At 37.0% G+C, this 14,899-nt stretch overlaps 2 protein-coding genes and 1 long non-coding RNA gene across 12 annotated transcripts in view; 1 reads left to right on the forward strand and 2 right to left on the reverse strand.

Moving 5' to 3' along the window:
- The window catches only part of shep (RNA binding motif single stranded interacting protein alan shepard), a 148,486-nt gene extending 141,432 nt beyond the window's left edge, over positions 1 to 7,054 (reverse strand). For 5 of the 9 annotated variants that reach the window (XM_022071759.2, XM_022071757.2, XM_087344423.1 and 2 more), the window contains exons 1-2: positions 6,909 to 7,054; positions 6,352 to 6,461 (exon numbers count right to left, since the gene is read on the reverse strand). The gene's annotated coding sequence lies outside the window, so the exon portion shown is untranslated. Of the gene's footprint in view, positions 1 to 6,351; positions 6,462 to 6,619; positions 6,780 to 6,908 lie in introns of those variants that run through there. The other 4 variants (XM_022071754.2, XM_022071753.2, XM_022071751.2 and 1 more) reach the window with 3 other exon arrangements.
- Positions 7,055 to 7,116: 62 nt separating this feature from the next.
- Positions 7,117 to 14,647, forward strand: Mettl2 (methyltransferase-like protein). 2 transcript variants are annotated; one of them, XM_022071747.2, is made up of 6 exons: positions 7,117 to 7,228; positions 7,320 to 7,422; positions 9,910 to 10,434; positions 10,803 to 10,913; positions 13,544 to 13,716; positions 13,939 to 14,647. In XM_022071747.2, the coding sequence occupies exons 2-6, from the start codon at positions 7,322 to 7,324 to the stop codon at positions 14,076 to 14,078; spliced, it is 1,050 nt and encodes a 349-aa protein (XP_021927439.2). In that variant the 5' UTR covers positions 7,117 to 7,228; positions 7,320 to 7,321; the 3' UTR covers positions 14,079 to 14,647. The 2 variants fall into 2 exon arrangements, with proteins under 2 accessions (XP_021927439.2, XP_021927437.1); XM_022071745.2 differs by lacking the exons at positions 7,117 to 7,228; positions 7,320 to 7,422 and adding an exon at positions 7,429 to 7,600.
- On the reverse strand, positions 11,445 to 13,992 carry LOC147874633 (uncharacterized). Its single transcript, XR_015533962.1, has 2 exons — positions 13,857 to 13,992; positions 11,445 to 12,511 (listed from the first exon to the last, which is right to left on the reverse strand). It is a non-coding gene; the product is annotated as an uncharacterized LOC147874633 (long non-coding RNA).
- Positions 14,648 to 14,899: the final 252 nt, after the last annotated feature.

The raw sequence follows: 14,899 nt of genomic DNA on the forward strand, positions 1-14,899 counted from the left end.
AACGTTTAGTATGCAGAACTCCTATGGCCCCAGTGGAACAGAGAAAAACTGAAGAAAAGACTATAACAGTACAGTAAACATAGGTGAAACACAACAAGGGAGAATAAAGAAATACAGACTTTCTCTACGGAAAGATCAGAATGAGTGAGAAGAATGCGAATAATCACCGAGGATGTTACAAACTGAGGAATCAGTAGTCAACAATAGCTGGACACTCTGCCATAACCAAGCACGGTATCGACTATGACATAAGTCGCAGTCAATGTCAGGACCTACTATTCCAACATCCTCAACTGAAGAACTAAATAACCCTACAATATCAACCATCAAGACAGACAAAGAAAAACCTAACTTCACCTCTCTTCTCCCAAAGTGTACGCACAAATACCTCCTTCATTACACAACCACGGAACTTCACTGATGCAGCTGGACACAGCGCGTGCAAAAGAGCTCCATATTACCAATTTTCATAACTGCCCAGTCACCAAAACTGTTTCAGTACCTACTTCCTAACCATGTACTAACCAAACATTCACTTCACTAGCCCTTTTCCTAACCAGATAGTCACTAAAATTCTCTTCATCTCTTCTACTTCACCATTTTCCTTCTCAAATGATCCCCCTCCCCTTTCTTTCACTCCTTCATGCCATCACCTTCCACCTATGCCCCACTTCTGTTTCAATTCTTCCTTTCCTATTTACAGGAGGACCAAAATGTACCTACCAAGTGTAAACATAATTTTCTCTGCAATAAGTGATTGTAACTTTAATAAACTTTGATGACACTTTAGTACTCAAGCCATCTCTTTTTCATTTGTTTCTGCTGGGTACCAGGGCAACCCAAGGACTATGGAGGAGATTGTGAAAGATCTTCAAAATTCAGTGCAAAATTCAGGTGATTAAATCTAATAGGTACATTTTGGGCCACCTGTATCTTCATATCATCAAGAGAAGGAAACAAGATTGGAAAAGTGTACTCTTTGAAGTACACAGACATTTCAAGTGTTCTTACAACCATGATAGTGGAAACACAAGCGTGTCCAGGTTTCATGGCCCAAGGCAGGGGATGGGTGGCCTGTGGGCCAAAGGCCCTGGAAGAGCAACATTGAGGGCCAGACCCCAATAAAGCAAGCATCCTAAGGAAAGGCCCGGATAAAGCCCCAAGGATTACATAAAAAAATCTCAGTAGGGACTAGGCATGGAGGCATTACCTGAGGGTGTCCCCAGTAATGGCCCTTAGCTCTGCAGGTGGTGAAGCCCCTCAGGGGGGAATCCGTTATCTGAGGCCTTAATAAACTAATCAGAGATGGGACAGGCCCAGGGATGTCCAACTCATCAAAAGTAAGTCCAAAGGGGGCAAAGTTAGAGCAGCAAGCAGTTACAAAAATAAAAATAATTACAATAAAAACAGTGAATAACAACAAATATTGGAATAGAAATAAAAATAGCAACAGAAACAAGAATATCAATAATAATAAAAAAGAAAAAAGTGTACTGTCAGCACTCGAACATTCTGAAGGCATTCTTCATGCAGCACCACCTACACCCTTGTTGCATTAATGTCATTGGGCATTGTTGCCGCTTCTATCATTCTTGAACTCATGTTATTCAAGATCACTGTTGAATCTCAGGCCATTCTTGTACTAATGATCCCAAACCACTGTTGCACAAAGTCTTCCAACAATGTCCTTAGACGTTTTTGCTCTGTGATCCTAGGTCCCATTCTAGTACAGGAATTGGAAGTTGTACTCCATTTCTGCACTAGAATGGGTTCCAACAATAAGACCTACTGTTGCGCAACAACAGGTTCAATTAATGTGAGTTGATTCACACAGATGGATGGAAAGATCATGGTGAGCCCTTAAGGCATTATACCTCCAGAACACCACCTAAAAACTAACCTCTTCTCTGAACTATGTGAATGCAATAGTCCACCATCTCCTTCCACCAGAAGATTTTTCACACCTCTTTTGCTAGCAATGCAATCACTGAATCTTCTTTCATCAAACTTCTCCTTACCACATCATCTCTAAAAATCCTTCCCTCACCTCTGATGCTCAACCACACGCTTTTTTCTGTTTTGATAGCAACTTCCTCATATCTTCTGTCAATCACGTCCTTCAAATCCCACCTGTGACCTACTGCCAGACCCATATAAGGTTTCCTAATGCCCCAAAAATACAGTTACCCTGCAGTGCTTGTCAAAACGTTGGGAAAACTTAAACATTCAACGCAGCTTATCCCAGAAAACCAAGGTTACACATTAACATACAGTAATTTGCTGTTCCACTCTTCTTACTGAATATCCCACATTTCAGAAATTAATACACTACATATTACAAGAATAAAGCAACAGATTTCCTATTTATGAATTAAAATCAACAGTGAACACAAAAGACACCTTTTATGAATCTAAATAATAATTAATCTTATCAGAACAACATAAAAAACTGACAAACTGTAGCTGCAAAATTATCAATATTCTCTTTCTAGAACCCAGTTTAAATAATCAGTATTCGTTGAGAAGCCTAAGGGGAAGAGCCCGCTGGGGAGATGGGAGGATAATCTCAGGTGGGATCTGTAGGAGACAGGAGTTGAAGGTTACTGGGTTTTGTTGGCCCAGGACAGGGTCCGGTGGAGGGCTTTGGTTAATTTGGTGATGAACCTTTGGGTTCCCTAAGCCATCTAGTTAGTTGGTTAGTTAGTGCTTGACAACAATCAAACAAGGCCAGTCACTGTCAAGCAATAAACTACAAGATATACAAAAAAGCAAAGAATACAGTTTAATTAAGTCTACAAATTATGTATAAAACTAACAGACAACACAAAAACACAGTGTTAAAATTTGTGTTATAAAACTGACAGTGACTAGATAAAGAAAAGTTAAGAAAAATTTAAATTACATAAAAGTAAGGTTATAAAAGTCTGAAGTGTATATCTTTGTTCAAAATTTCAGTGTCCTTGCAAATAGTACTGGCAACAGAAAAATATCTAGCTGAGTGACTGATCTTGAAATTCTGATTTACCATAAATGAGTACTAGTTTGTAATTATCCTAGTAGGTACACATACACTAACAAAATCAAATATGGAAGAACAACTAATTTCATCGAGATATCTGTCTTCTGGGTTGTTACGCCATGTAGTCTGGTAGAATTTTACCAATGTTTCTAACGTCCTTGCTGTCTCCATCTCACTGCCCTGATAATGGAGCAACAACACTAAAGTCAGGCATCTTCAGACTCACTGACGTAGAAACCTCAAATCTAACTAATTTCATGTTTAAGGAATACTGCATCTAGATACTGCCACCTGGAATAAATTGTTGAAAGATCCAATCTAGCTGATTTTCCTTCATCATAATTGCAATATAAATGGCCACCAAAAATCTCATTTAGCATAAAACAACAGATTCCCTTTAAACTTTTTTGAGTTTGGATGTATCTGTTTATGTAATGGAGTTCCAGGCAGTAGATGCATAATTACATTTGGACCACACAAAGGTGCTATATAAAACCACAGATTATCAGTAGTGAAAAATTAAGTAGTAATATATCAGATCAAACCAATCACTTTTCAGCCTTGAGAGAATATGTAGTCAATGTGTGGACATTGACATTCTTGTGTTTACAGAGTGTAATCATAAGATCTGAAGTCTTCATGATGATGTGAAAAAAGATGAAAGATGGTAGTTTTTTTGGATTGTTGCACCATATAGGTTTTTGGTAGTGTGTCAATGTTTTGGAGGAACCTACTGCCCCAATCTTTAGGGCCATAATGCTGGAACACTGCTAAAATGCTCCATGATGCAAGAATCCAAACACCATCATCATCATTTTCATAGTTACACCAACATTAAGAATCATAATTTTTCATACTCTAATTTTGCATTGAATCAATATCAGTTTATATTATTCACCATTTTCAAGTGATCAGTAAACAAGAAAGGTCTTGGAATTATGAATGCAATCACCGAAACACTTAGACTTGGATTTTCTGGAACATGTACAGGGAATAGTTTGATTTAATGAATCAATAACTACTGTGCCAAATTGAAGATTTGTGATTTCTGGTATGTTCCACTTTGTTGTCTGGTACAAGTTTACCAACATTTCAGAGGTCCTTACTGCATCCATTAACTCCAGTGACTCATTGCCCTGATAACGGTGGCAGAACATCGCTAAACTTCTATTCCAGATACACAGCACAACTCCCCAGAAGACAGTCAACTTTGTACTTGCTGCCACGAGGTCATCAATAATTATAAAAGATGATGGAAATAGAGCAGTCATAACTGATGTAAGGTACTCAAGTAGAATTTGCATGGAGGACTGAAAACTAGCACTCTATATCACAGAGACAAATATTCATGCACATTTCTGCTGTTATGATGCATGATGGGAAAACACATGTGAATCAGCAACTGCCTCTACAAGGTATCACGTAGGAGGGTATCGTGCACTGCAACACTAACCATTCAAAGAAATAATCATCAGCTAAGCCTAAGGGAACAGAGTTCATGTAATATTTATTCATGTAATTTGGCCCAAAACTGGCAATAAAACTGTAAAAATTATTGATATATAACATTCTTATAAATTCTACAAAATTTTATCCAACATTCTCTTTTCAAGGTTAACCCTATGCTCAAAAGAAATTACTGGACATCATCAGTGCTGATTTCAAAATAAAAGATCAAACACTGATCAGAAATTCTGCATATAACAGATCCTGAAAAAAAACTGGAAATACAATGACACAGTGCATCTGGTATTTATACCTTAAAGTGCGTGTAAGGGTTTAGAGGTGCATCAGCTTCTATAGCTATTTGAGCCTATGCCTTAAATAAAGCCCATGGTTCAGTTAAAAGAGAAGTAGCATATGGTATTTCTCACTTAATTCTGTAAGAAACTACCTAGGTTAATTCAAATGTGTTTAAATCGTATTTCACATAGGTAAATTTGTCTAATGAATTTCCTGTTCAGAGTGGTGTGAAACAAGGTGATTTACTGCCACTGCTTTCATGCTTTCCTTTAGAACATGATATTACAAAGTTCCAAGAAAAATGTCATGAGGATAATATCGGAATGGGACTTGCTACTGCTGCTACATGCTAATAATTTTAGCTTGATCTATTAGTAAGGTTGTTCTGCAACTGATGTGCCATGGCACACAGGTGCGACATGAATATTTTTAATAAATGCACTTTTCAGACTTGCGGTTAAATACATTTTAAAATGGTGTAATTTGTGCTTGCAGTTTGTCATATTTAGTGGTCAATGAAGTTGAATTCAACAAGTAGGTAGCAAACATTTACAACAAAGAATTAAACTGAAATTCTGTGTGGAACTTATAAACCTTTAGAAAATTATGATAACTGACATTTGGTAAACAGATTATGTCAAAAACATAACTTTCTTCATGGCTTAAGGTATATAAAGAGTACTAAAATGTTCTAAAACCAACAAAAATGTGAAAAGAGTAAATTCATTCATTTGAAGTGTGGAAGAATAAATGTCAAATTAATGGTGAAATAATTCAGTATGTGAAAAGAAAGGGTACGGTGTTCTATAATTTAGATTATGGATTATGGTAACATTTTTCTTCTAAAGTCCAGACTGTAAACAAGATGCTATATACAAATTTTAAAATTCTTTCATGTCTAAGAGATAGGGTATGCAGAGAAAGGCTTTCCACCAAATTGTCAGATTCTTAAGTGATAATACACTACAACAAACTGCATTATGAGTAAAGGAGGTTTTATACAAAATCACTCCTGACTTACCTTCTACTGATTTCTTCCTAGATCCCAAACTAAAGAATGCTTCTGTTAAAAATATTATACAAATACAATGGCAGCACTGAAATGGGTTCCAAAACTGTTTTCTCTCATTACACAATTGCATAGATTCAGAAGGGAATTAGTTGGGAGGGAATTAAATTAATACCAAATTATGAAATTATATACATTTCCTCTAATTTTTTTCTGACAAGAAAAGCAACATGTACAACATTGTCAGAGATCACTTACTACTGCATCCAGACCAAAAATCTGGCCATCAAATCACTCTCTATCACTAGTAGAAGAACTTAACAGTTTATGTCCACAGGTATAGGTCTCTAACAAGATGTAATAAATAAACAAAAAATAAATGTCTAGCTTGATACTCCAAAAATTATCTGCTAATTGACATTTAATGGCATTGTAAATACTAATAGTTCTTGTATTAAGTTGTGCAAACTTTAATATACTGATATGTGGTGACAACTCAGTAATGAACACAGGATATAACCATACTCCATTAAGATTCTAAACTTTTGCTATAATCATATTAGTAAGAAAATAAACTTACATTTGACGCTGAGTGTAATTGATTCCAATCTGGAAGAAACTGAGGAACTAGAGGTAACCAGTAAGTTGGAACATGCTGCCCAAGAATTCTCAAGAAAAGGAAGCAACAATCTGCAAGGAAAAATCATTATCTTTCATATTCAATAAGTAGGAACTATGATTAAAACGATTAACCCCATACTTAAATGCTCTATGCACTTTTCAAAGTTTTTTTCCATATAAATTTGTAAAATGTCACCATTTTGGTGAACAAATGAGCTGACACTTACCATTTCAAAAAACTTTACTACATAAAATGAACACACAGAATACAATTAAACTAAAAGGCACCACAGTCAGTCTTCTGGGGCTAATAAGTGCATTAGAATTTTGAGTAGAAACAGTCAACACGCAAATAAAAGCTAATTAAAAACCCTCTACGCAATTGACAACCGGCCGCTCTGTCTGCACTGGCTATACTTATTGACAAACATATTGACAGAATTTGACAGGTCTCGAAAATAAGACCTACTAGCTTCTGGCTAATATGTAGTTAAATCATACATGTTAAATAATTACCTGTCCCATATTCTACATAATATTTCAGCCTGGAAAGCACTTTGACTCGGGAATCCTGAATTTGTTTATTTTTATAAGGGAAAATGTTGTGGGCGTGGAAGTAATAAATATTCACATCATCGTTCCCCTTGCACCATCTGACGATTAAAAGTAGCAGGTCGTGAGTGATAGTAGCTCCGCAAGCCCTAGATAGATGGCAGTAAATTTTGTATCGTGGAAAGTGAAATTAGGGTATCTAGCAAAGTGTATACTCCGGATTTCTAAGACATTTGGAAATTTGAATTATCGCAAGAAAATTAAAAGATATAAGAACACAAGTTGTAAGAAAGAAGTTTAATATTTTGTCCTTAACACTAGTTTTCAATAAGGGTAATTAGCATATGATAAACGTGTATAATCTGTGCTTTACAGTAATGGCGGCTTCCGGTGGGCAATCTGGTGGGAATGAATCGAGGCCACAATTTGGGAACCGGTTCCTCAAAGATGGTGACGATGTGTTCCAACACAGTGCCTGGTAGGATATTTTAGGGATGCAATATGTACTTTTATAAAATTATAAGGTGCACGTGTAACGTCGCACTTTCAACTACAACAGTATTTGCTGCGAAGTGTCACACACGATTTAGAAAGAAACCCAAACATGGTTCACGATATCTGACAAATTCAAAAAGTGTATTTGAGTTCAATGCCTGGTATGTTAGATTCACTTAAAGTTTAAATGAAGAGATAGTGAAAATGCACATTAAAAGAATCCTCATCCTTTCAAAGCAAGTTAAAAAGTATCAGATTACTGTTTAGCTTATAGTGTGGCATGTGCCCTTTAAAGCGTATAATGTCGATGGATATTACTGCAGCCAGTATACTCACATTAAATTTTGACGAAACAAATGTTAAATTTTTTACAACCATCAAGAATTGGGTGAATCTAGGTATAGGAGTATGAGGATAAAACAAAGAAGTAGAAACAACTAGATTTCTTGGCCTACAAATTGACAATAACTTAAATTGGAAAAGACATTCAACACATTATCCCTGAACTAAGTTCAGCATGCTTTGCTCTAAGGACTGTCACATCACTCATGAAAACAGAAGCTTTAAAATTAGTCTAGTTTGCATATTTCCATTTGATCATGTCATGGAATTATTTGGGGGGGGGGGGGGGGAAACTCAACAGACATAAAAAAAAAATTCAATCAAAAGAAAATCATTATTTAATGGCAGGTACTAAAAGCATAGCCACATGTAGGGAATTGTTTAAGTAATTTAACTACATCAGGGTGATGACTTACTCATCAGCCTGATGGTGGAGGCAGCAAGGACCTCTGAAATGTCAGTAAACTTATATCAGACTACACAGCATGCCAGCTCAGAAGATCATCATCTCATGATGCTTTGTTAGTAGATTCCAAGTACATTTTTCTTCATCTGTATTTTTATATTGTTTTTGTAGATTTTCAAGCATAATGTGAGTGTGATGTTTTTATGGGTTTTAGGTTCATTCTAATTTTGTTGTCTAGTTTTATTTTACAAAAGTCTTATATTTCCTTTATTTTATCTGTTATTTCACTGCTCAGCAGGTACTAACCTTTGTTAAATGCTTTTATTTGTACCAAAGTTCAAAGCTCCGTAGTAACAGCTGTAAGTGCCTACTATTAAAGATGCTCATTATTATTTTACATTTAATTGGTCTTTCCAGTTTTATAACAGATGAACTATCTACTTTAATTCAGTAAATGTAATTGAAGGTCAAGATTGGATTGCCAAAACCGTAACTTGGGTCATGACTAAAAAATGTAAAAAACCACTGCACTATATAATAAGATGCATATTCATCCAGAGTGGAATGTGTATTGTTAGAGAAAGGATCTGGCTTCCCTCTTGAAATTTTCCATTTCATCATTTTATTTGACAGTTTCTTTTATTATCTAATTAAATTCATATATTCACTAGGTATCTAGACCCAGTGGAAAGCAACTAAGTTCACCCTGCTACAAGTACACTACACAAAATGTGGTATATTATTGTGGACAAACGAAACCAGTGGTGAATGCTCTGGTCTGTCATTAAAATAAATTAGCACTGTGGCATGATTGTTAGAGGGATTTAATAATAGTGTGTTTCCACACACATAACCTGACTTCTAGACCAGGATTAGCCACTGAACATACCTGAATTTAAAGTAACATAATACCTGCTCCGCCTCCCTGCTTGACACCAGAAGAAGGGAGAAAGAAACTCCCAAAACCAAACTGACCTGTCCCTGACAGAATGTGACCAAACACCTGTTGACTCACTAGGGTTGAAGGAGCGTAAAGCTGTCCCACCATACGCCATGTAGGCGCTTGGAGGGAGAGAAAATGTAGCTCCAACTCATTCTTAACCTTGGCACTAGATGGGGGTGAGTGGTTAGCTGTGATTTACCCCCAGGAAAGGACCCCAGTACCCATTGGTTAGAAGGCTGGGTGGGCCGCAGAGCCGGTCTGGACGCAGAGGCCAGAGGAAAAATCCTCTGCCCTTGTTGGTGATTGAACCCCTGTTATGCAGACCTAGCCAGTCATTATATTGAGTGAGCTACCCTGGGTCAAGTTAAAGGAGAGTTTGAGGGTGGAGGGGAAAAACACTTGTCTTACGTGAGCCATGGGATACACAACTAAGAAGGTATCATGATATGACATCAGCAGGCAGTATTAAAACCACAGAAATGAAGAATACTGTCACTGGAAATGAACATGTTTCCTCTAGATTAAGAGGTCATGTTATTTTATTAGTATGGTTAATATTTTAATTTCCTTATTTTTTAATCAAATGCTTTAGAGAAAGGGCCAGATTTTGTAGTTTCTCCTGGCTCCCCTATAAGTGTGTTCCAGGGTGCATCTTCTTGTTTAATTACTTTAACTGCAATGGTTATAGCTTATGATACACTGTTGATTGACCTCTGCAGAAAACAGTTTGCTGCCCCCAGAAACAATGAATGTGTTCTGACTTTGTTTTTTGAATTTAGGGACAATGTTCAGTGGGATGCAGCCCAGGAAGAACTGGCTAAGTGCAAGGTGACAGAAAATTCCTCTGTTTTTGCCAGTGAAAGTGACCAAGAAAAGTATGAAGTGAGGGCAAGTGAATACTGGGATGCTTTTTATGGTATCCATCAAAACAGGTTTTTTAAAGACAGACAATGGCTTTTCACAGAGTTTCCAGAATTAGTCACTGACAACAAGTGTGTTAAAATTAAAAAGGAGCAAGTGACAGATCAGCTCGGGGCAACTGATGACGAAAGCACAAAACCGTATACTTCTAAAAATACGCAAGACGGAGTCGAACAGTTGTCAGAACATCTAGGAAATGTGTTAACGACGGACAGCAAAAGAAAAGGATCTACAATGATCCTTGAAATAGGCTGTGGTGTTGGCAATACCGCGTTTCCAATCCTTCAGCATAACGCAGACACAGACGTGTTTGTGTTCTGCTGTGATTTCTCATATGCAGCCATACAGTTACTTCGGGACAATTCTGAGTATGACCCAAAGAGGTACATTTTACAATTTTGTTTTGTTTGCTTAATTATCCTGAATCCTCAACATTGAAATAAGGGAAGGGAAATAATTGTGTGTGAGAACTGGAAAACTAGCTTCAACACATCATGTGTTGTTACAGCTCTGCACATTCTGGACTCAGCTGCCAAATGGACATACTGTAAGGGTTATCCATCTGTTGAAAGGTTCTCAGCAATAGATGCTGTATGGTAAGGGTATAACCAAAACAGTAAACTGCACCACTACCTGTGCAAGTCAGTTGGCAGTGATAGAGAAATTTTGTTTTCTTTTCAGAAGCATTAAAGGGATGCACATAAACTAAATGAGAGCATTAATCAGATACCTGGTTCTTCATTTGTTATAGATGTCAAGCATTTGTATGTGACGTAACACAAGACTGGCAGCCTCCATTCCAACCAAATAGTTTGCATATTGTTGTGATGATATTTGTCCTTTCAGCAATTCACCCAGACAAGTAAGTGAATGTAACCAATTTGAAAATCAAAGGACCTATTAAATGTGGGTCAGATTCCCACAGAAAGAAACAGTCCAAGTACGTAAATATGTTGCTTCATTGTCTGTTATATGGCAGTTGTATTTGTAATAAATTATTTTAAATGTTCCTTGCAAAGCAAGTTATAGTATCACTGTTGCTCAACATACTTGTATTTAGTTTCTTGTTGCCAGTATTCTCTTTAATTTTGTTATTTTAATTCGTCTGTTATTAAATTATTTCCTTGAAAATAAAATTAACTGCAGGACTTAAAATTTGGGTGACATATTTTGGTCTTTTCTTGGTGTGGGTAATTATTCTGTGTCTAATGCATGAAGAAAGGTTGTGTGTGTTGTATTGGATCTCCTGTGTGGCACTTATTAGTTCCATTCTTGTTAAGTTTAATAATTCATATAAACTTTCATGAGATTATTATCATAAGCAGTGTCATCATACATTACCTTATAAGAAAGAAAAACCTGTAAAGGCACATGTGTTACAAGTAATCATTGATAAAGTAACAAAGTTTGTATTATTTCTGTTCAGTTTCTCATAAATATAGTACATGTCATCAGTAGTGAATCAGCATCAGTAGAAAAACAAAACGCCCATTGAAGATGGCTCTCTTCTGGGATGTGTAATAGTAAAGCTGTCCCACTACACGCCATGCAGGCGCTTGGGGGGGGGGGGAGTGGAGGTATAGCTCCTACTCTTTCTTGACCTCGGCACTAGATGGGGTAAGTGGTCAGCATCACGCCCCAGCCGGCTTTACCCCCAGGAAAGGACCCCCGGTACCCATTGGATAGGAGGCTGGGTGGGCCCCAGAGCCGGTCTGGACGCAGAGGCTAGAGGAAAAATCCTGTCCCCATCGGGGATCGAACCCCGGTCGTCCAGCCCGTAGCTAGATGTGTTGTGTTGTGTTGTGAAATTGGCCTCTGTTTCAGGGGTGCTTACTGACTCCATGATCAAAATTGACACAGTTGAAACATAAATTTCTGCAAGACCACATGGCGCAGCATCCCAGAAGATAGTCATCTTTATATTTACCCTGTTAGATCCTGAAATCCCACTTAACACCGAAGATATATGTCTTCTGGGTTGTAGTGTTGTTTAGTTTGGTAGATTTTTACCAACGTTTCAGAGGTCATTGCTGCCTCTGAAACTTTGGTCAATTTCTACCAGACTACATGGCACTACAACCCAGAAGACAGCTATCTTTGGACTCGCTGCCGTGAGAACCTCAGATCCTACTTGTGTAACACCAAATTATTTTCACACAATTGCAAAATGATACTACTTTATTAATAACATTGCTTCCCCACTATACACTGTAACATTTAGTGCAAATGCAGAGTGACAAACTGTAGAACAGAGTATAGGGCGCATTAGCAGAGAGAATTCTTCCCAGGAGCAGTGATGTAAGTTTAATTAATGTTCACATATTTTGTAAGATTTTAGATCCCGTGGCTATGCTGTTTGTTAATGAAAGAGAACCAAGAGGTAATGACTAACATGGAGCTTGTTCTACTAAAAAGTATTAAAAACAATGCTTCTTTAGAAGGCACATTGATCGGTATATTCTGTAATCAGACAAATAAATGTTAATGGATGGCAGTACAATTACATACATTGTTATATTAATAATGCGTATTGGAGTTAAACAAATCCGGAAAAATAATAATTCCAAAGTTAAACAACAAGGCACTACTAATTGATGATTAAAGTAATGTACCAAGAACATGATTTCATATATTTTTTACTTTCATATTTCAGAGTAATAATACTTATTACATCCCATAATTTCTCAGCATCCATACATTCCTCTGCCGTCTGGTATCAGAAGTATTAAACCAGCAAGTTTGAATTTCACACTGGCTTATGAATATAGGAAGTGCAGTGAAAATAGAATCTAGTAACTTTGTTATGATGATGAAACAGTCTACATCACTGTCTCATGATAATTCACCTTTTTTTCTTGCATTGGACACTATAAACTAATATGTACATGCATGTTCCACCCTCCCCCCCAAGTATACAAAAGCAGTTCTGAATTTATATTCTGGATTTTCACTGTCCTGCACCATTGCCATTTACTTCACCGATCACTTTCTTTCTGTTTGCTATCAGACGATAGTTGTATAGGTTCATAAGACAGGGCTTAGAGTTCACTGTACTATTGACAGTGACCACAACATTATTCCGACCCTGAATGACCCTTACAAATGCGTGGGAGGGAGGGGAAGACAGCGAAGCAATGGCACACACAGAGATAAGCCAGTCTTTCCTTTGTATACTGTCACATGTGAAATTATTACATTAGGCTGTAGAAGCAGCACATGTGGGTTCAGACATGTCTCTGCACTGTTAGTTTTTTTAACTTTCTTTGGTTCACAAAGTACAAAGTGAAAAAGTCAGTATATGAAAATGCCACTAATTGCATACAAATTAAGAGGAAAAAATGTTTTCAGAAACATTACACATGCTCAGAGACTATCTTCTCCTCCCCTTTTTCTTTGACATAGCTGAAGCTCACAGTTATGTCATGGACACTGTACAAGAACAGTTTTATTAGGATGTGACAATTGCAGTTTGTTTCTCATTGGTTCATACAGGATGTCTCATGTAGTGGCAGAAATTTACAAATATCTACGCCCTGGTGGTTTACTAGTTTTCCGTGATTATGGTCGTCACGATATGGCACAGTTACGTTTCAAGAAGGGACGTTGTCTGTCTGACAACTTCTATGTGAGAGGTGATGGAACTAGAGTCTATTTTTTCACCCAAAGTAAGTAGTAGTAATATAAATTTTCAACAACTATAAATTGATAATTTCAGTGCCTTGAATGACATATAATTCTGTAGTAAATGTTTCAGAGTTCATTGAATTATCATAGCTGTAAAATATATCTGAAGCAGTTTACTTACTTACTGGCTGTGGGTTGGATGACTGGCATTCAATTCCCAGCATGGGCAGACATTTTTTCTTTGAATCATCTGAATGTTTCAGCTGAAGTGAAGAGCCTGTTTGAAGGAGTTGGCTTTGAAGAGGTGCATAATATTGAGGATCGTCGTCTGCAAGTGAATCGAGGAAAACTACTTACTATGTACCGTGTATGGATACAAGCTAAATATAGAAAACCTTGCTGATTATGCACATTGAGTAGTGCAACTTCTATAAAATGAATATGAAAATAAATAACTCATCGCAAGATGGATACTACAGATGCCATACAGCTACTTACAGCAGACATTGTTACTTGTCTTGGCTGGACTGTCCATATTCCAGATCTTGTTTGCTCCAGTTTCTGCGATCTTGGACTTCTTTGGGACAGCGTATGCAATTATTTTTAAAATGAAACAGACAAGTTCATCAGTGGCAAGGCATCTGTCTTTCACAGCAGCATACAATCATGTTCTCCATTTATGCAGTAGATTTGTTTCTGAAAAGCAAGATTTACATCAGGCCTGTACAACTTGAAAGTACATGTGGACCAAAATGCAAACTATGGAGGTGCTTCGGGCCACAGTATCATATGTTCTATATGATAATTACATTAATTAAAAGTATGTGAATGTTATGCATTAATTATATGTTATTAAATACATTAATGTTTTATATTAGAAGAAAATTTTAAAAATAATGAAGAGGCATGAAGAAAAATGTGAGATCTCATCTGTACTTATTTGAAAATAAAGTCATGTTTTATTATACTTCATTAATTTTTAAAGATGATTTTTCAGTGGCCTGGGTGTGGTTGAGCTTATCACCCCTGGGCCAGGGAAAACCTTTCTGGGGGCTGTATGCTGTGCAGGCCTGATGTATATCAATAGCTAAAATGTGTCCTGTAATTTATTCCACATCAGGGATGAGGAATTTCTTAATTGCCCACCACCTCAGCCTCCCCTTCCTCTAATCCTATATAAATCCAAACACTTTCCAGTATTGGCACTTCAGCCCTGAAGATGAA

This window comes from Zootermopsis nevadensis, unplaced genomic scaffold (genome assembly GCF_977971745.1).
Source record: "Zootermopsis nevadensis isolate Lab colony 2312 unplaced genomic scaffold, Znev_1.0 Znev_ptg000007l, whole genome shotgun sequence".
Classification (NCBI taxonomy): Eukaryota; Metazoa; Arthropoda; class Insecta; order Blattodea; family Termopsidae; genus Zootermopsis; species Zootermopsis nevadensis.